This window comes from Strongyloides ratti (genome assembly GCF_001040885.1).
Source record: "Strongyloides ratti genome assembly S_ratti_ED321, chromosome : 2".
In the NCBI taxonomy this organism is placed as follows: Eukaryota; Metazoa; Nematoda; class Chromadorea; order Rhabditida; family Strongyloididae; genus Strongyloides; species Strongyloides ratti.
This window is the reverse complement of record NC_037308.1, coordinates 8,030,366-8,052,648: the sequence shown is the minus strand read 5'-3', so window position 1 is coordinate 8,052,648 and position 22,283 is coordinate 8,030,366. Positions and strand designations below refer to the sequence as shown.

At 20.1% G+C, this 22,283-nt stretch overlaps 5 protein-coding genes across 5 annotated transcripts; 2 read left to right on the top strand and 3 right to left on the bottom strand.

The window, feature by feature from the left end:
• Positions 1-67: 67 nt before the first annotated feature.
• SRAE_2000257300 (Molybdopterin binding domain-containing protein) lies at positions 68-634 on the bottom strand (the record flags this gene model as incomplete). The annotated part of the gene is made up of 1 exon (XM_024653657.1): positions 68-634. The coding sequence occupies one exon, from the start codon at positions 632-634 to the stop codon at positions 68-70; it is 567 nt and encodes a 188-aa protein (XP_024507112.1).
• A 336-nt stretch (positions 635-970) lies between these two features.
• Positions 971-2,260, bottom strand: SRAE_2000257200 (DNA/RNA helicase, DEAD/DEAH box type, N-terminal domain and Helicase, superfamily 1/2, ATP-binding domain and RNA helicase, DEAD-box type, Q motif domain and P-loop containing nucleoside triphosphate hydrolase domain-containing protein; the record flags this gene model as incomplete). Its single annotated transcript, XM_024653656.1, has 2 exons — positions 971-1,884; positions 1,933-2,260. The coding sequence occupies 2 exons, from the start codon at positions 2,258-2,260 to the stop codon at positions 971-973; spliced, it is 1,242 nt and encodes a 413-aa protein (XP_024507111.1).
• Positions 2,261-3,905: 1,645 nt separating this feature from the next.
• On the top strand, positions 3,906-8,859 carry SRAE_2000257100 (ATP-binding cassette sub-family A member 2; the record flags this gene model as incomplete). The annotated part of the gene is made up of 2 exons (XM_024653655.1): positions 3,906-4,871; positions 4,918-8,859. The coding sequence occupies 2 exons, from the start codon at positions 3,906-3,908 to the stop codon at positions 8,857-8,859; spliced, it is 4,908 nt and encodes a 1,635-aa protein (XP_024507110.1).
• Positions 8,860-14,189: 5,330 nt separating this feature from the next.
• SRAE_2000257000 (Hypothetical protein) lies at positions 14,190-14,509 on the top strand (the record flags this gene model as incomplete). Its single annotated transcript, XM_024653654.1, has 2 exons — positions 14,190-14,355; positions 14,433-14,509. The coding sequence occupies 2 exons, from the start codon at positions 14,190-14,192 to the stop codon at positions 14,507-14,509; spliced, it is 243 nt and encodes an 80-aa protein (XP_024507109.1).
• Positions 14,510-17,832: 3,323 nt separating this feature from the next.
• On the bottom strand, positions 17,833-21,738 carry SRAE_2000256900 (Hypothetical protein; the record flags this gene model as incomplete). The annotated part of the gene is made up of 5 exons (XM_024653653.1): positions 17,833-17,906; positions 17,949-18,330; positions 18,388-19,094; positions 19,170-19,355; positions 21,441-21,738. The coding sequence occupies 5 exons, from the start codon at positions 21,736-21,738 to the stop codon at positions 17,833-17,835; spliced, it is 1,647 nt and encodes a 548-aa protein (XP_024507108.1).
• Positions 21,739-22,283: the final 545 nt, after the last annotated feature.

Sequence of the window (22,283 nt, the reverse complement as noted above, 5' to 3'; positions counted from 1 at the left end):
GGAAAAATAAAATATTATATTTTTATTATATAAAAATATTATTATATAAAAATTATAATATTTAGAATTATCTAGGACCATGCAAATTATCAACAGCTTGTAAATTATTTTTTAATACATCCATTCCATGACTTAAGACATTTTCTAAAATTTCAAAACATTCCTCAACAGCTTTAAGTTTACCAGGAAGATTAACAATCAATGAATTTTTTCTTATTCCACAAGTAAGTCTTGTCAATGCAGCCATACTTGTTTTTTCTAAACTTTTATTTATCAAAGCTTGACTCAATCCATTACATTCTTTATCAATAACCATTTTTGTTGCTTCTGGTGTGTTGTCTCTTGGACTCCAACCAGTTCCTCCAACGGTAATTATTAAATCATACTTGTCAAAATCTACCAAAAATTTCATTTGATCAACAAGTTTGTCTTTATCATCACTTGTAACTATAACTTTAGGTATATTACAGAATGTACACCCTAATTTTTGAGTTATCAATTCACTTGCTCTTTTTCCACTTTTCTCTTCTTTACTACCAATTGAACAGGAATCACTAGCAACCAATACTACGGCTCTCCATTTTCCATTATTTTTGTTAGAATTTACCTTTTCATTACACACCTGATCACCCATTATTAGATATTATCATAAAATGATGTAAAAATTTTTTCCGTTGGTAAAAAGTAGACGTGAAGTAATTTTTACACAAAAATAATCACCGTAAATTTCTTTTTATATAAATCAACAAAATTAGAAATATTATTTTTAATTACTTATGACAACTTCTTCTTTAAATATTTTTAATTAAAGTTATTTTAATTTATCAAAAAATTGTAAATCTTAAACAACACTGATTATTATAAAAGATTAATTAATTTGATAAAATCAATGATTTTCTTTTAATTATTTTTTATTATCAGTTTAATATTGTTAAATTAAAAACTTTATTACAATATTATAATTATAAAATTAACAAATACATTTTATAAAATCATCTAATTTTTCTTCACTATCAAGTAAAATAGATTTAATTACTTGGTTAAAATTACTCTTAAACATAGAAATGTTTTTTTCATATATTATTTTTGAGGATGGTACATGTAAATGAACAAGAATGATATTATTATATTTATAATTTACATTAAATTGAGAATCATCTCCAATTATCAAAATTGTTTGGATTAAAAGTGTAATATTCAAATTTGAATGATTGCAATTTGATGATTTATCTATAAATAGTACTTTGTTGTATGTTTGACACAATAGATAATTTAAATATTTTCCAATATGACTTGTTTTTGTAAAAATAACAATATTCACAAGTGGATCTTTTTTAAAAATTTGATTAACAACTTGTAAAATAGATTTGAAAGGATCAAATACATGAATTACAATATATTCTTTTGTTATAGAATTAATAATATCTTTATTATTCACCACATGATTACCATTATTTGCTTTATTGAAATTACAACTATTTGAAAATTGTAAATTATTACTATGTAATAAAGAATTATTTCTTAAGTTATTTCCTACTATACGTGTCTCACAATTTTTTATAATTCTAACATTATCTCCAAAAAAATTATATAATAAATTATTTTCTTCATTTCTAAAATCCATTGAACTGAATACAGATATAACTTCAGTATTACCAAATTGTTGTACATAATCATAAATTTTTTTTAATGCAATTTTACTATTTCCTTTTGAATATAAATTAGCCTGATCAACAATAATATATTTTATATTTGAGATACCTGATCCAAAATTAGTAATATAATCTCTCATTATTTCTACTTTAGCAATAATAATATCAACACCATGTACTGAAGTAAAGTTTAACTTTTTTTTATTTCCCATCACAAGATTTATATTTAATCCTTTAAAATAAAAATATTATAATTATAAAAATATATTAACAGATTTACCCTGACAAATATATTTAATTTGTTTTGTGACAGATTCAACTAAAGATTTTCGATCCATAAGAATTATACCACTTGGATATATTTTAGAAATACAAAAATCATTTTTTTTTCTATCTTTAATAATTTGATTAATTATAGGTAATATATAACCAATGGTTTTTCCAGATTTGGACATTCCACTCAATAGAATATCATAATCTTGTTGAACCATTAATGGTAACAATTGTTGCTGCAAACCAAGAGGTCTGTTAAATCCAATTGAATGAAGATACTTTATAAATTCCTTTTCAAATCCACAATCGTCGAATGTAGTTGCAATCAATGCCATAATATAATTTAAAAAAAACGAGTACTCTAGATAAACTTTTATCTTCAAATATATATAATAACTTTAATTAAAATTTTTTTTCGATGACATTCATCTATTTTATAAATGTGAACATTCTCCGTTTTAACTTACCAGAAGTTTTATGCGAAAAAAAAATTCATAGTACTTTTAACTTTGACTTTTTAATACTTTGATAAAAAATGTATCTCATTTATTTCATCATAAATTTTTTTAAATAAATAAACTGTTAAATAACTGTTATATATTTATAAAAATTGATAGTTAAATAATTCATAGATCAAATTACTAACAAAGAAAGTTAACAAATTTTTATATTATAATATAAACTCACAATAAAATATCATGTTTAAAAAAATAATAATCAATTTAAAAAAAAAGAATTTAACTATTAACTGGTGAAATTTATTGGTTTTTTTTTTTTAATTATAAAATATTTTTATATGAAATGACCATTATTTTGTAACAATAAAAATTGTTCTTACACTTTTTTTTGTATTATAAATATATTTATAAATATTGAAAGAAGAAATGTTTTAAAGACATTTTAAATCTAATATTTTTTTTTAATCAATTGTTTAAATTTTAGTGTAGATTTTTTTTTAACATATATATACGTAATAGCTTCATAGTACATAATCAGGATAGTTTAAATATTATTACTATTATAATAATATAATCATATAAAATTTAATCATTTTATTAAATAAATTATTATTAATTTTAAGTTAATATATAACTTTACAAACTTTGTTATGTTATCATATGTTTTTTTAAAAACCTGTTAATTTTTATATATAATAAATTTTGTTACTTATTATATTTAATTTTTTCTTCTTACCATATTAGATATAATTTTTAAAATAAAAATACTATTATGAATAACATATACTATCTAACTCTTAAATGTCATAAACAAAAGTATAATGTGTATTTTCAATCGATAAGATATAAAACATTGATTTAGTAAAAACTATTTTTGTATTAAATTAACCTTGGAATAAAATTTTAAAAAGTTATATCAAAAGTATTTTCATTCATTTATGCTTCTTTTTATTATCATTATTATATAATAATGTATTTAAAATATGTATAAAGAATGTGGAGAATAGTTTATTTCTATTATATACTTTTTTGGAATTTCAAAATATTTATTTAAGTTATACAAAATTTATAATTATATATGTGTAATAGAAATGTTTAATTATTTTAATTAATACTATTTAAATAAAATAAATTTTACCTTTATACATTATTCAAATTATTTATTTAATCTTAGTTTTTTTTTTCTTCTTCTTATTTCTATCGAATGTATATTTCATCTAAAATATCAACATTGTCTTTGTATTTTATACTTTTTCTATATACCATGTAGTAATGATTTTAAATTTATACAACAATAAATATTTTAAAAATAGTATTATACGAATTATATACTTAAATTTAACATTAAATTTATTATTGTATATTGCATACATCATTGTTTACATATTTAACTTTTCATTTTTTTTAAAAAAGTTTTTTTTTTGATAATGTTATTTAAAAAGATTTATATAATTATTTACTTGTTAATAATTTAAAATTAATTTTATAGTTTAATTTTTATAAAAAGTAATAAGAATAATTTATGTTTTTTGCACATCTTTTTTTATTATTGTACAAAAATTTACTTGTACTATGGCGATCAAAATTATGGTTTATTCTGGAATTTATATTTCCAATTATAATAGTTTTAGTTGAACATTATATAATACCAGAAAATGGAAATGTTATAATAAAACCTCATATATTTCATAATGTTCCTGTACTTGGAAATGAAAATGATGCTAATCTTAAAGTTAGAATGTTACCAAGAATATGGCCAAATTGTTTTGAAAGAAGAAAGGCTATTGTTATGTATACATTAGATGAATCCATTTTACAAAATAATTCACAATTATTATTAGAAGAATTTGGAAAAAGATATTCTAATAAAATTTCTTTATTAAAAATGGATAGTGAAAAGGAAATTTTAGATGTTTATAAAAATAAATATAAGAATGATTCTTATCATTGTAATCCATATATTGTATCACTGCATTTTCAAAATATTAGTGAAAAACATGGTTTACAGTATAAATTTATTCAACCAGGTGTATCTAATACTTATTGGATGGAAAAAACACAATGGATTGAGGGTGATGTTTTTGGGAGGTCTGCAGATTATTTTACTCTTCCAAAACAACCTCCATATTGGTCATCTGGAATAATTACTTTTCAAGTAGCTTTAAACGAAATATTTTTGAATAATTTTATGAAAAATATAAATATACCTTCTTTGTCATTACGAAGAATGCCGTTACCGGAGTTTCATGATAATATAGTATTTTCATTTATTAGTAAAATTCCATTATTATGGTTATTTGTCTTCTCTTTTACTGTTATACATTCAGCAAGAGATGTTGTTGCAGAACGTGAATCAAAAGTGAAAGCTTACCTTTATGCAAATGGTGTAAAAGCAATACCCTGGTTTTTATCACACTTTATCATAACACTTTCAAAAATGTATATTAATATTGCTATTATGAGTATTCCACTTACAGTAGTTTTGAAAGTAAGTTTTGATAATTTTTATACTTTTAATTCAATTTTTTAATTAGCCATCAACTTCAATAATATTTTATATTATTGTTTTTTCATTTGGATTTTCATTATGCTGTTTCTCGTTATTTATTACATCTTTTTGTAAAAAATCTTCTACCGTAACATCTGTAACTATATTTACTCTTATAATTATGAAATTTTTATCCAATATATATGAACCAAATCGTTTTCAAAAAACTTTATGTTTCCTTTCCTCAATAAATATAATATCAGCATTCAACTTTGCTATCAATACATTTTGTCAAATTGAAAATTCATCAAAACCATTAACAGCATGGAGTTTATTTCAAATGGATCAAAAAAGTTTTACTTTGGGTGATGCTATTTTTATGTTATTATTAGATGGTTGGATTATGTTATTTTTAACATTCATTCTTGATGCTTTATTTCCAAAAGATGATTCAATGCCAATGTCATTTAAACAATTTCTTTCAACATATTTACCAATCAAATTTAACTTTAAAAATGAATATGATCGTATATCACTTTCAACAAGTGAAAGTGAATCAGAAACTATTAGAGAGTCAGAACTTATATGGAATGAAAATGCTATTTTAGAGGTTAAAAAGTTAGTTAAATCATGGAATAAATCTTCTGGAAATGCAGTTGATGGAGTTTCTTTTTCAGTTAAAAAAGGTAATACAACTGTCCTCCTGGGTCATAATGGTGCTGGAAAAAGTACAACATTTTCCATGTTAACTGGAATTACAGCTCCAACATATGGTGAAATTAAATTATTTGGTAAACATTTATATGAAAATTTAGATGAATTTCGTAAAAATATTGGTTATTGTCCTCAGGATAATCCTATATTTAATAACTTAACTGTAGGAGAACAATTAAAATTTATTGTTCTTTTAAAAAAAGGTATTTTTGGAAAGATATCAGGAAAACTTTCAAGAGCAAATAAAAATTATTGTGATGTTGTTAGTTATTTGGAGAGATTAAAACTTATTGATAAAGTTGATGAGTATTGTAGTAATTTATCTGGAGGAATGAAAAGAAAGTTGTCTGTTTGTATGGCTTTATGTGGTGGAAGTGAAATGGTATTTTTGGATGAACCTACTTCTGGTATGGATGTTGAGGCAAGACAAGATGTAGCAATACTTTTAAATGAAGAAAAAAAATCAAGAGCTATTTTATTGACAACTCATTATATGGATGAGGCAGATTCTATGGGTGATAGAATTATTATAATGGGAAAGGGGCGTGTTTTATGTGATGGTACAAGTGATTTTTTGAAAAAGAAATTTGGTACTGGATACCAATTAACATTTACTTTGGAAAATAATTCTGTTTTTATAAAAGAAAATATATTAGAATTTGTCAAAAGAGTTATACCTAATGCTGTAGTAAATACTAAGGATACATCCGGTCAATTTTCAATAATATTACCCATTAATGACAAACATATGTTTTCTCAATTATTTAAAAATCTTGAAAAAAATGAGAAAAATCTTCAAATAAAATCATTTGGTTTAAGTTTAAACACTCTTGAACAAGTTTTCTTAAAAGTTGGTGAATTAGCTGATGGTGGAGAGGATGAAACGGATTCTGCATTTAAATATGCAAAACTTATTTCCACTGAAAATGATGATGATAGAGTTTCTGGAATTAAATTAATTTACAATCAAATGATTGCACTTTTTAGGAAACAAATATATTACTACAAGAGAAATTTATTTTCATTTTTAATGAAACAATTACCATTCATATTATTTTTTATCGGAACTGAAATGTCTCTTGTTTTTATTAAAGATTTTTATTTTTTTGAAAAAACTATCAAATCAGATGTTAGTTTATTAGGACCAATAAAAATTCCTTTACAAGATGTTCCATTTATGAATAGTTCAATTATGGAAAGTTATTATAACTATTTAGAACCATACAAAACATTTCAAATAAAAAAGTTACCCTCATCTGAAAATATTACAAGTTATATTATAAAAGAATCATTGATAGAACCACCTTTTGGAATAGGTGCAAAAATGAATAGTTTAAGAAATTCAATGTTACTTTTATTTAATGGAAATGCTTATCATTCTATTTTTTATGTAGTTAATGTATTTTTTAATGTTATAGCTAATATTAAAAAAGATTTCATCAAGACAAGTCTTGTAATTTTTGATGTTGAAAGAAGTAATATTAGTACAGATGATACATTTGATCAGGGTTACAGAACAATGGTACTTATTGGATTTTTATTTTCCACTCATAATAATGCTTTATGTTCATATATTGAAATTTTGGTTGATGAACGTATTTCTAGATTTAAACATCAACAACTTTTAACAAAGTTAAATGTTATTACATATTGGATATCATTTCTAATTTTCAATTTTATTACTTATTCTTTGGTTATGTTATTTTATATTGGTTCAGCAATTGTACTATCTTTATTTAGTCAACGTATTGGATATTTGTTAAATCTTTGTACATTATATTATTTTGCTGTTATTCCTTTTATTTATTGGATGTCATTTTTATTCAATAAACCATCAAAGGCAAATTCAATAATGAATGCATGTAGTATATTAATACCAATAGCTATGACTATAATTATTAATTTAATTGGTTTTGTAAAAGGTACACATATTAGTGAAAATATGGATAATTTATTAAAAATACTAGTACCTGGATATAATCTTTTGGATTCATTATTAAAATTAAAAACATTTGAAAATAGTAGTGATATACATGAAATTGAAACTTATTTAAAAAAAAGTTATATGTTACTTATTGCTTCAGCCTGCCTTAATTTAATTTTATTAACCATAATACAATCAAAAATAATTAGAAATTTTGTTTATAATTTATGGAATTCAATTTATTTAAGAAATGTTAAAAATAATTATGATGAAAATATAAGAGATGATGATGTTATTGGAGAAATTGATTGGGTTAATAGTGCTGAAAGTATTGGATTACCATTAATTGCTAATAATTTAACAAAATATTATGGAAAATTTAAAGCTGTAGATGATTTGTCATTTGGTGTTAATGAAAAAGATTGTTTTGGTTTACTTGGAATAAATGGAGCAGGAAAAACAACTACTTTTGATATGTTGACTGGAACAACTTTTCCTACTTCAGGAGAGGCTTATATTAAAAATATTTCTATAAATAACTCACCAGTTATAGGATATTGTCCTCAATTTGATGCATTATTATCAGACTTATCACCATATGAATCAATGAGTGTTTTATCTCAATTAAATGGATTCATTGACTATAAAAGTAGATCTACTTATGCACTTGAAAGTGTTGATATGTTAAGTCATTCAAATAAAAAATTTAAAAAATTAAGTGGTGGACAAAAAAGAAAAATTTCTTTATCAATTGCTATTATGGCAAATACAGGAATGATGTTTTTGGATGAACCTACATCTGGTATTGATCCAAAAGCAAGAAGAGCTATTTGGAATTTATTAACAGAGGTTCGTAAACAAAAACAAGCCATATTATTAACATCTCATTCAATGGAAGAATGTGAGACATTATGTACCAAGATTGGCTTTATGAATAAGGGAAAACTTTCTCATATTGGTACAAGTCAACATCTTAAATCTAAATTTGGTTCAGATTATATACTTGAAATTATTTTTGAAAATCCATCACTTCAAATGTTAGATGATATTAATGATGTTATAGTTTCAAGATTTGATTGTTCATCAGCAGACATTAAAACACTAAGAAACACTTTAAGGTGGAATATTCCTAAGATTAATCTTACATGGAGTGTTTTATATGAATTTGTTGAAAATTTACATTCAAAATATTCTTATAACTCTTCACTTGAAACAATGCAATCAACAACAACTTCAAATGATAATTTAAAAATACCATCAATTAAAGATTATTCAATTACACAGAATTCATTAGAACAAGTTTTTCTACGCCTATCTGCAATGCATGAGAAAAGTCATCGAGAGGATTAAATATAAATTTGTGATATATATATATGGATATATACAATTATAAAAATTAAATTATTCTTATTATTTTTTAAAGCTTTTTTTTTTACAAGTATTATATATAAAATATTTAATTTCAAAATTATTAAAATAGTTGTACAAAAAATTAAATAAACTTTTTTTTTTATCTACTAATGAGCTATACATATATTTTTAAATATAGAAAATGTTTAAATATTTATTGTTGATAGATATATATTTTAAACAATAAATATATCTAAAGATGTTATATTATTCTTCCTTGTATGTTGTTTAAATTTTTTATTATTTTTAATTATATTTTAAAATACAATAAAAAAAATAAAGTTATATATTAACTTCATTCGTAAATGACATCATTTTGATGATAATGTTAACTTAATAAATTTATAGTATAGTAACTAACTATATAGTTCTATAGATGGAAGAGCTTAGAATAAGAATGTTGTCTCATTATAAAATATTCTTTATTTTTCAAGTTATTCTACATGTATCTAAAGTTGATATTTTAAAATTGACTTTTAAAAATATTGTCATTTATAAAATACAATTTTAATAGAAAAAGAAAAAATATGTGTAATAATTTATATATAATTTAACTAACCAAAAAATTTATAAATCGTGTTTTAAGATTTATATATTTTTAAAATCAACTTTTTTTTAACTTTTCACTTTACATATTCTTTTTTAATTTTTTCTTTGTTATATATGAACTAAAAAATTATTATATAAAAAAGTGTTATTAATATATTTATGTGCTTAAGTACATATCTAAAGTGCATATTTACATAAATATTAATTACAAATTTTATTTCTTTAAAGTATTATAAATGTATATTCGGTTACTTTAAGACAATCTTAAAAGTTGCTATGATATATTTTTTAACATTGTTTTATTAAAATATTTAACTACTTAAATAATAATATCATGATACATAAATAGAAAATATACGTGACAGGAATAAATAATTATATTTTATTTTGTTTTATAAAAATCAAATATCACGTTACATTTTTTTTTGTTATTTCATTTTATAAATAAGATTAAATTTAAAATGTATCTTTTCTTATTGTTGTTATTCTTCTTATTTTAATAAATTAATGATTATTGTATGCTTATCTAAATTACATGATCATTTTAAAATTGTTACATGTCAAAAGTAGTATTATTTTTAACATTTTATTTTTGTTTTTTTTTAATTGACAATATGACTCTAACTCTAATTTCAGTTATTATTTTTATATTCTAGTTTTTAGAATAAATTAAATTTATTTTAACATATAATTTTAACACGAATTGAAAAAAGTTTCATTTTATTATTATTGTTTTTTTTCCTGGTTATTTAATTTTAAATGTTAATGTACCATAAAATTATCAAATTCTACTGTAACTTTAATTATAATAACAATTTTAATTTTTAAAAAAAAAGTAATTTTAGATATAATGTAATTTTTAAAAAAAAAAGATAAATTAAAAGTAAAAATTGTATACTATATCTTAAAATGTTTTGAAAATTACAATATACGGTAGTAGTATAAAAAAAAAACTTGTTATTTGATATGATCAAAATGAGTGAACCATTTTAAAGACAAGTTTATATAATACATTTTTTTGAACTAATGTTTCTAAAAATTATTTATTCTATAAATATAATAAAAAAAAGTATATAGCATAGGATAGTTTAAAATAATAAGTGATTATTATATAACAAAAAAAATTTTTTTTACACATTTTTTAAACTTAACATATCTTTGAAAAGTCTTCCCACTATAGTTAAGTAAATTTTATGTACTTTGTTATGATAACATGATATAAGCTGACGTCTACTTCATTTTTTTTTCCTCTATATTAAGATAAAAGAAAATGACGTAAAAGAGGGACGTCATTATAAAAAATAAAAAATCTTTTTGGATCAAATCATTTTAAAATAAATGTATATAAATATAAACAAAGTAAGTTTAATAAAAAAAAATATTTTTAAACTTTTAATTTAAATAATTTTATTTTATCTATATAATTTATATATAAAATTAGAAAAATTTTAATTAAAATTTTTGTTTCAAAAGTTTATTGACATCAATTAAAATTTTTAATTTCTATACTTTTCAATAGAAAAAAGTTTTATTTATACTTATTATGCTATAAATATCTTCCAAAGTTTATTTTCAACTTAATGTGTTTGAAAAAAAAAAAACTTTATAATGAAATAATCTTTAAACAATTAAATTTTATACTCATAAAGTGTAGGGAAAATTTTTATTTTTTTTTTATAAACATATCTTTTTTTTTAATATTACTTCAAACTATTTTTTTATAACAATATTATGATTTTTTGATAGAAAAAATGAATAAAATATTCATTTAAATTTTTTTTTATTTATTTCTATTTTATTTTATGCTTTTCATTTATTTTATCTTAGTTTTAAACAAAATAATATAATGTATAAACAATAAAACTTTTTCTTTACATAAATGTAGTTATATAAAACTTTTATTCATACATTTTCTGGTCATTTTATATAAAAATTTCCTTACATATAGTTTAATTTTATATTAATATTTATATAAAAATTATAAATACATTTATTTTTAAATATAAAAAAAAATATATGAGTATACATTAATAAGTAAAATATTATTAGTCAATATAAAATAGTTATTGACGTAAGATGTGTGCCATCCTATAAACTATCTTTTAGCTGTAAATGGTTATTATTTTAATATTGACTGTTATTTGAATTTTACAAATATACATGTTATTGAAAAATAATATTTAAAATGCATTTATAAAATTAAAATATATTACATTATTTATTAAACAATTATTATAATATATATAAAACTTTAAAATATTATGTATTTTTTTAAAAATTAAACATCAAATTATTTACTTAGAGAACTATGTTAATAAGTATTATTATAAAGATTTGCCTGAATAATTTTTTTTTTTTAATATTAACGGTTGATTAATTTTTAGAAATATAATTTTATAAAAATTTTCAATGATACTTTTATTAACTAACTATATGACAAATTATTTATTTTAATTATATTTATATTAAAAAAAATATGTTTTAATGTTATGTTTTTTTTTTAATAATTTTACTTTTAATATTTACTAGTATACTTTAATTAAAAATAAACTTTTTTTTTTTATACTTTATTAATAATTATTAGTTTAATTGTATTAAATTAACATTATATCTTAGATCATATTATATAAAAGATATAATTTTTTTTTGCTAATTATATTATTTTTTTTATAAATATATAATAGTATTTTGGCATTATTATCTATCTATATACAAATTACATATTTTATTCTGTTACCTACTTCCAGTAAACAAAATGATATTCTTTTGTTTCTATAAAAAAAAAAAATGTACTCCTGTACAATGGCATTCTCTTGTGCCATATATTTTTAAATATGGACAGACAAAATGTTGACATTTATTGGTATCATATTACTTTTTTAATCCTATAATAATCATCTTATATATTATATTTTTATTATATTATATTATATATTTATATATATATATATATATATATCCTATATATGTATTTTTTTTTTAATATTATTTAAAAGTATTATTCAACATATGTTTTATACTAGAAACCTGTCTATATTTATATAAAATATATTGATGACGACAACTACATTATATTTACTCATACTTTTATGAGAGAAAAAAAAAACAAGTAGGAATTGTTTTTTTTTTTTATAATTTTATTAAAATTACTTTAAGTTTTTATGTATTACAATATAAAATTTTTTTAATATATTTTAAATATTAAAATGTTTTTAAAGAATATCTTCTATTTTTTTTTTCAAATTAAATGCAAGTAATTTTAAGAAAAAAAAAATATACATAAACTATATTTTTTGTTTTTTTCATGAAACAGTTAGTTATCATTTAAATTATTTATGTATAGCTTAAAGTTAAACTGTATACAATATATCTTTCAAAGTCTTTAACAAATATGAATTTTAAATAAATTTCGTTATTCTTATAATAATTAATGTAGTAAGTATCATACATTTAAAATGTAAATAAATAAAACTTCTGATCTAATAATACAAACAATACCATAAAATATTCTATTGTTTTTTTTTATACCATATTACATCATATGGAAGGATATATGATTCTTTATAAATTATTTTAACATTTTTTTTTTATTTTAGTAGTGTTGTAAATTTGATATTTAATTTATAAAAATATTTAACTTCTTGACTAAAATTGCTAGTACTATATATTGTTATTTAATCTGTTAAAATATTTTCACTTTTAAATAAATTTAAAAACCACTATTTTCGTAGTAATATTCAAAAATTTTTTGTCAAAGTTTACTCATTTTCTTTAATTTTATTTTACTGCATTTCTAAATAAAAATATTTTATCTAATAAAATATACAATTTTTTTAAACTTTGTTATCTTAATTTTTTTCATGATTTTTTAAGTCATTTATATATTTTTCTTAAAAATTACAAATAATTTTATAATTTATAGAATACTATTTTATTTTCATTTATATAATTTTACAAAATAATCATATATTAAACGATACTAATATGTATAAAAAAAATGATAAAAAAAATTATATTTACAAATTGGAAAACAATTTGGTTGTAAAATCATTTAAAAATAATAAATTAAAAAAAAATTTAATACTTTCGAAGGAGGAAAAAAAAACTAATTAAATAAATTACATTTTTTTCCTATACCAATATTCAAAACTTTGCTCCCGAACATTTAATTTTAATAATATTATGGAAAAACTACAATTTTTTTTTAATATTATTTTTCAAATGACAGTGTAATTCTAAGAGAAAAAAAAATTTTTTTTTAATTTAAATATTTTATGTGATTTTTGAGAGACCTTAAAAATTAAATAATTAATTTATATGTATAACAATAAAATTAACCACAAGTTAAATATTATTTTTTATTGTTATTTTATAGAAAAAGAAAAAAAAAGTGTTTCTATAGAATTACAAAAAAATAATATGTATTGTTTGGGGTGGTATAATATTTTAAAACAAACAATAATAATATAGTTTTGTTTTTCACCATTTTATGATAACTTTTTAAGAATTAATTTTAATATTATATTAATTTGTTAGATATATATAATTATTTAAAAATAATATTTGTTATACGTGATATTTAATTTTTTTTTATTATATTTTATTTAATTATATAGTAATTTCTAATTTTATAGATTAACATTATAACACCTATCAGGAGATAACTAGATTAATTTTGTAAAAAAAAAGATTAATGATAATAAAATTTGGCAATACTAACAATGGATGAGAAAATTGAATTATCTGACATTGAAATTCAACAGATAAAAGAACAAAGTCAAGAAAGAATTAAAAAAGTAGTTGCATATGTTGCCATAAGTTTAACAGTTATATCTATTATTCTTGTAGCATTGTCGTTGAGTTTTGGACCAAAAATTGATAGTCTAGGTATGATTTGAGATTTTTTTTTTTTTTTGACATCACAAAATAATTTTATTAAACATTAAATAATTATACTATTTTAGTAAATGATCAATTGGATCAGAGGTTGATAACAAAACAATTAATTCTGGGATCTAATACAAATATATCAACATTATAATATGCAATTTTTTTTTAGTGGCATAAATATTTTATCTCTGTCAAAAATCTTATTTTTAACGGAAACTCAATATATATTTACAATTAAACTGGTGGAGATAATAAAACATTTTTGTGTAATTTCAAATGCTTCCAACTAAATTAGTAATAATTTAATAAAATACCTTTACATTTATATTATAAATTGTTATTAATTTATCATTAGAAAATAAAAAAAATGTTATTATAACAAAATTATATAAATATATGATGTTGACTTATTTTAAATAAAATTAGTAGGATTTCCCTGGTTACCATACTTTTCAGCATCTCAACTAATGTTGTGGAGCTTCTATCTAGAGTTGGTTTCATTAAACATTTTTTGGTTCTTTCTTATTGAAACCCCGCCATATACTGATTTAATAAAATTAACATATAAAAATTATTTTTTATTTGCATATTAAAATATTATATGATAATTTTTTAAAATTGTTATAAATCATTAAAATAAAATAAAGTTTGATATTTGATTTTAATAAATAATTTTATAAACAATAAAAATTGAATTTTTTTGGTAAAAAATAAAGAAAAAAAAGGTAATTGATCTTTAATTTGTAGTAAATAATTTTTTTTCTCAAAATTTTGAATATTATAAAATGTCGCTAAAAATGGCGCAGGAATATTGTTTTGAAAGGATTTGCAGAGAAACACGGAGAAGCATGTTAGAAGGCAACATGTATGAATTTACATGGAGGAAAAATAATAAAAATAATGAATTTGAGACCATGTTAAAGGACATTCGTTTTTTTTATGAATTTTTAAGTGAAAAATAAAGTTTTTTTTTTACTTTTTTTTAAGTTACAAAGGGGGGTTGGATAGGAATCTTATTCCTCAAAATTTTATAGAAAAAAAAACTTTTGAGGGGAGTTATGGCTCTTTGAAAATGGTGGGGTTCTGCTAAGAATGTACATCAATTAATATTTTTACTTGTAATTAGTATAAAAAATTTTATTATCATATTAAAAAATCTTTACATTTTATAATTAATTTAATTATTTATTTTTTATTTGAAAAAATAATTAAACAATTAAAAAAAGTAATTTTAATAACAATAATTTGAAATAACAATTTATATCAATAATGAATTACTTTTAAAATTTTATTACAATATCTGTATGTATAAATTTTCAATATAATTATCAACCCTTACATTGCAGTGTAGAATGATAAATATAATTTAAAAGAGAGAGATAGAAAGTGGTAGTGGTGTCTTACGCTCATATCCTGCTGAATGCACCGGATCCCGTCCGATCTCCGAAGTGAATCAGCTGCGAGCTATCTTAGTACTTGGATGGGAGACCTCCTGGGAACCGTTAGTGGCGTAAGTCCCCTTTTTGTTTTTTAAAAATAATATTTGTATCTTACCATAATAATTTCCATTGTAATAAATAAAAATAATAATTATTTACATTAAATTATAGATAATTTTTTTTAAAATTTATTTAATATATATTAAACTAATTAAAAGTTAACATTTTTAATAAAATTGGAACCAGTGGTTAATAATTTTTATTGAAAATTTATTAAATATTTCCATTACTTTAACTGGACAAGATAAAATTGTCTTTAATTACATTGTTAATATACCTTAAACTTTCATCACTTTTAAAAATTACTTGAAATTGTTATGTATTTTTTCTTTAAAATTAACCAAATCTTTATCAAATATCTAATATTTTATGAAAATATTAATATACATATATTGGATCATGGACAATATTATATGATTTATTCCAAGTTAAGGTTTACCTTTCTGCCAATTAATTCTATTAGATATTTGATTGTAAATAAATTTTGTAAATTTAATTTTATTGAAACATTTTTACAATAAAAACCAAACTGTTTAAATTTAGCATTCTTTAATATTTATATCACAGATCTTACATTAACTTTTTAATAAAATGTATATTCTGAATCTGAAAAGTTTTAACTTATTTATAAAATTATTTTAAAGATATCTGTCGAATTATTAAGTTTGAAAAAAGAATTCCTTTAATAGAGAGAAAAACTTTCATTTTTGATTGTTTTAGATTATTTTTGTAACAGGAAAAACGACAAATTTTATAAAGTAGGATGACTTAAATCTGATGCTTTCAAACAAAAATACCGATGTTTTCTTGCTGTTTAAAATAGCAATATAAAAAAAATCGGTATAATGATATTATATATCTTGATTCCAACTCAATAAATACTAACGAATATGACTCTAAAAGAATTTATGGATTCATTTATACTAATAAAATTATCTATAAATACAATGGAAAAAAAGAGAGAAATATTATCATGTGTTAGGTAATTTATAAAAATAATTTAACGTTATTTAATGTATATTTTTAGGCACCATTATCAACAACAGTTGATTTTATGTATAACATGATTTATAGATAAAAAAATGAAAACATTGTAGTATTTGTCAATGTAGATGTAATTAATATATCTAAATCTTTTAATCCAATAAACTTTTTAGAAACTTTTAGACTGCATCACTACTAAGAGTTAAATTATCTTTTCTTTGTTTATTGTTTATAAAAATTGTAAAGATAAAGATATATGTCATGGATTCAAAGCAAATTAATTTAGCAAAAAATTTTTATTATGAAAATAATAACTATATATGAAAAAAATTGAATGATATTTAATATAATAAAATATGTCATTATGACATTTAATTTCATCATCAATATACAGTAATAACATCATACTATAACTATTTATAATTAGTAAATTTTAAATATCATTTATTATAATTTATGTATTAATTATTCTATTCCCTTTTAGAATAAAAATAAAGACTTGGAGAAATCTTTAGAATAAAAAATATTTAACATTAAGAAATTTTTTTAATTTGATAGTTTTGTACATTGCATGTTTTGTCTTCTAATTACAAACTTACAGTAAAAGTTATTAATCAATTAACTTTAAAAATTTTTAAAAATATTTTATTTGTAGCATAAATTTTTTTATATATAGTATCACAAAAATTTGAAATCAAGGTTGAATTTTTAATGGAAGGTATTTTTCAAATAATTTGCTAAAATATTATGTTTTAAAGTTTTTTTAATCAAGTGGCAAATTTATCATATATTTGTACTTTAACAACTAAAAAATAAAATATTTTTTTCAAAATTTCTTTTTTATTAATTTTTATATTATTAATATGATAATTTTAATAAAAAAATACACAATCAAATATTAGTATTTTTTATTTAAAAAAAATAATTAATTATACATTAATTTAAAAATATTTACTGATTGGTACCGCCATTTATTTTTACAAATATACAACTAAAAATCACTATCAGAATGATAGTTTGAGGAACTCCAAGCAGAGTCAACATCATCATCATCATCGGACTCTTCTAAAAACATTATAGATAAATTAAAATTAAAATTAAACTTACCAGGTTCAAAAGCATTCCTTCTAATAGGTAGATTTTTTCTAAGAATTTCCATAACACTTAATTTTTCACAAACATCAGTATTTAAAGAATTTTTATTATTTATGTCTACCTTTTTCAAATTAGTAATATTCATATTCTTTATTTCATCTATTAGATTGTTAGAAATATGTTGGTTTGTTGGTAAAACTTTAATTTTTGAAGGTAAATTACCATTTGGTTTTAATGTTGAAGTTTTAATTTTAGAAAAATTTAACTCTTGAGGTAATGGTGGTGCTTGTGGTATGATGTTTTCAGGAGAATTATTAGTAGTATCAGAGATACCTTCATCCCGTGTATTATAAAGTTCCTCTTTGTCAATTGTTTTTTTACTACTAGATGCCTTCTAAATGTATAAAAAAAATTTTTAAAATATATATAATTTATTTAAAGTTAAACTTACTTTCTGAATTTTCAATGTTTTTATAGAACCTAAAGTTGATCGCTGATGAAGTTTATTCTTATTTACTTTAATGCTATTTCGTGCATTTAAGAAAGACTTCGTATTTTTTGGTGATTTCTTAACAGCTTTTGATATACTTCGTATAGTTCCTTTTCTTGATATGTTTTCTAAATCTGTATTCCTTATAGGTGTTGGTGGTATTGGTGAAGTTTTTTTATTATATACTGGAAATGATTCTTTTTCAGAAGAATTTGATTTAACAATCCGATTTTTAAATTCCTCAATTTCTTCTCTAAAAGAACACTCCGGTGTAATTGTAAAACTATTACATTTTGGAAATGCTTTTTTTTTAAATAGACGAATAGGATTTATATTCCATAATTTTTTAAACTTTGACATTTGATCATTCAAGGAACCAGATGATATTGAAGATGACGATGATAATAACTGACACATGTCTGATGTTGGTGAAGATAAAGAAATTGTTGAGTTATTCTTTGATGTCAAGAATTTAAACCTAGATGTTCTTCTTTTTTGTACCTTATCACAATTATTAAAAAATTCTATAGCTTCATTAGAATTTAAAAAATTTGCACCCACATAGTCATTTTTATCGAGTGAATCACAAAATGTAACAAAATTAGTTGTTTTCATGCAAACTATTAAACGTTTACTAATTTCCATATTTAACAAAAGTTTTGTATCTTCTGAATTATTAAGAAAATTGTAAACATTTAAATAATATTTTTTTTTCAGACAATCTTTAACAAAACAAACAATACCCGATTGTATAAATGTCCATGTTTTAAGGTGAAAATCAGGTTGTAAAATTTCAGCTACTCCAAAAGCTAATATTTCTATATTTGGTCCCATTGCATTTGAAATTTTTTCATTCTCATGATGACATATAACAGTATCAGATATATTTTTATTCATCATTATTGTATTTCTCAATGTGAGAAATATATCTAAAAAAATAATAATAATGAAATTTTATTTAACATTTGTATATTCAAAATATTTACTAGCATAAATCGTATAAATAAATTGTAAAAACGAAATAACTAATGTGAAGTCAAAATGTATCAATTGAAGTATTTTACGATATACTGATATGAGTAAGTAACAATGTACTTATCAAGAATACATAAAGTACACTCATATAAATATAAAAGTAAAAACATTTATAATATTAATAATATATTCAAAGAATATATATATATATATATATATATATTTATATATATTAGTCAAAACATCCTTAAATATATCGTAGTTTTAACGTAACAAGTATTACGACAAAAATATGAATAAATCAACAGTTTTTGATATATTCTACTTTCACATAAAAGACCTTCAAATCAAACAATCTACGTAGATTGTAATATACAAAATAAAAACAATAAAGTTCTTTAGAATGAACCGTCATGATTGAGTTATATAAACTTAAGACACATATTCACGGCGACAAATTTATAATTAACTACAAAAGTATCTTTTATATTATTATAAATGAATGCCATTTATAATATATTCAATTAATATAAAAATTTAAACAATATATAACATCTTACGGCATAGATAAATTACGTAGGCCTTTATTGTATGCATTTAAGTACATATTTATATAAAATGTATCGACATAGCTAGTTTGTAATAAATTATTTATCTATCTAATTAAAGGTAAACAATCCAGTTATTGTAGAAATTTTTAAATGATAATGGAAAATATAAAATATATTGGTATATTTTAAAACCATTTGTAGATAATATACTATATATGTTTTTTTTTTAAAAAAAGTGAGTAGACAAATTGTGGAGTAGTGGCTTTTTATATTTCATAAGATTTTATAGAGAAAATAATCATCGGAAATTGAAAAATTAATTTGAATAAAAATTAAAAAATTGTTTGCAAAAACATATTTTTCAATGTTAATTAAAAATGTGTTGAAAAAGTATCACTTTTTTAAGCAATTTTTTTACTTAATTTTTCAAAAGATTACCCAAATACCATGGTATCTTGATCTATGAAAAAAAAGTTTGCTGGTATTACGACACAGTTAAAAAATAACTAAGAATAATGGTAGTAAAAAGAAAGGTTCCACCGAGATTTGAACTCGGGTCGCAGGATTCAAAGTCCTGAGTGCTAACCGCTACACCATGGAACCGAGATTGTGGCTATAGGATCTTGTTTATCACTATTTTTTAAACTTATTCTAATAATTTTTATTTATAAAAATATTAAATTCATTAAAAAATTTAACAAAATCAAAAATAATTAAGAAGAAAAATATTATAAAATTACATTTTGTAAAAATATTCTTATCTTTAATGTATAATTTTATTTTATTTGTTGTATATGGTCTAAAAAAATATTCTGAAATGTTATTTATTTAAAATTTAACTATTTTCTACATGAACTAATGATGAACTAATTTTGTATGTTAGTAATTTCAAATTAATGGAAAACGATTAAGAATGAAAATATTTAAAATAGGGAAGCATAATAGTTTCTAAAGTTTTCTAAAATAACAATAATTATTAATGAAAACTTTTTTGCATAAAGACTGTTTAAATTGAAGGTAATAATATTTAAACATAATTAAAAATGGTAAAAAAAATTAGAATTAAACTAATATTTTTGAATAATTTTATTATAAAGTACAGATAACTTAAAGTATAAATTGTTATATAAGAGGAAGATATGTTAAAGATAACAAATTTCACTTTTTATATATTTATTTAAATAAAAGCAATAACAAAAAATTACCTATAGATGTAGATAAAAAAAAATTAATACACAGTTTTAAGATAAGATAACATGCTTATTTTAAACATTAAATAAAATAATGTTTATATATACTTTAATTCAAAAAATTTTATATAATATTGTTAGTTTATAAAGTTATTTCTTTTGAAATGTTAAGAAATAATTATGACTTTCAATCATTAAATTATGATGTTGGTTCGATTGATACATGGTTAAAAAATTATATAAAATTATTTATTTTAAAGAAGTTTTTCTAAACAATAGAAGATGAACAAATACCTACCTGATTTATTAACTTGTTCTGTATCTTGATTTTCTTTTTCAAAGTGTTCAAAAATTAAATTATGTGAATGAGATGGCAGTAATCGGCTTAAAGAAAAAAGAGAATATTGAGTTATTTCTTTAGTAAAATTTTTATTCCAAGTTAATGCTAAGTTATTAAGTTCCTCATTTCTGAATAATGGTGTATGGTTATCTTGCAAATAATAATTTATAAGTTCTTCACGTGAAAAATAAACTTTATTGTATGGAAATATTGTAAATCTTTTATTAGATTTTATATTTTCTTTGAAATTATTCATTTCTTAAATATTTAAATGTTTTGAGAATAAAAAAAAATGAATAATTTGAATTATTTTGGTATAAGTAGGAAAACTTTTAAAATAAAGTTAAATGAATTTTATTTATAGATTGTTTAATAATAATAAAATATATTTTAGATATATAAAATTATTCATTTTGTTTACATTTATTGATACAATTAATATGGGAGTATTGAGTAAACATTTTAAGATGAACCTTTAAGGAAATTGTTTAAATAGATGCTATATTAACAGATTATTGCTTTACAAATGGTCTATGTTAAGGTGTTAAGAATAATGATAAATAAAAATTAATAGTCAGAATAAAGCCCATCAAAGCTTATATTGTTGCACAAATATTTTACTATAATTAAAAAAATTAATTGTTCTTACAAGGTCTTCAAAATATTTATGACTATATAGTTTAAACAATGAATAAATAAATATTTAATTTTAGAAAACAAGGAATATCTTTTCCAATATAAATTTTATAATTAAAATTATGTGTTATTCTCTTAACTTTTGTATCTTTTAAAAAATTGTTT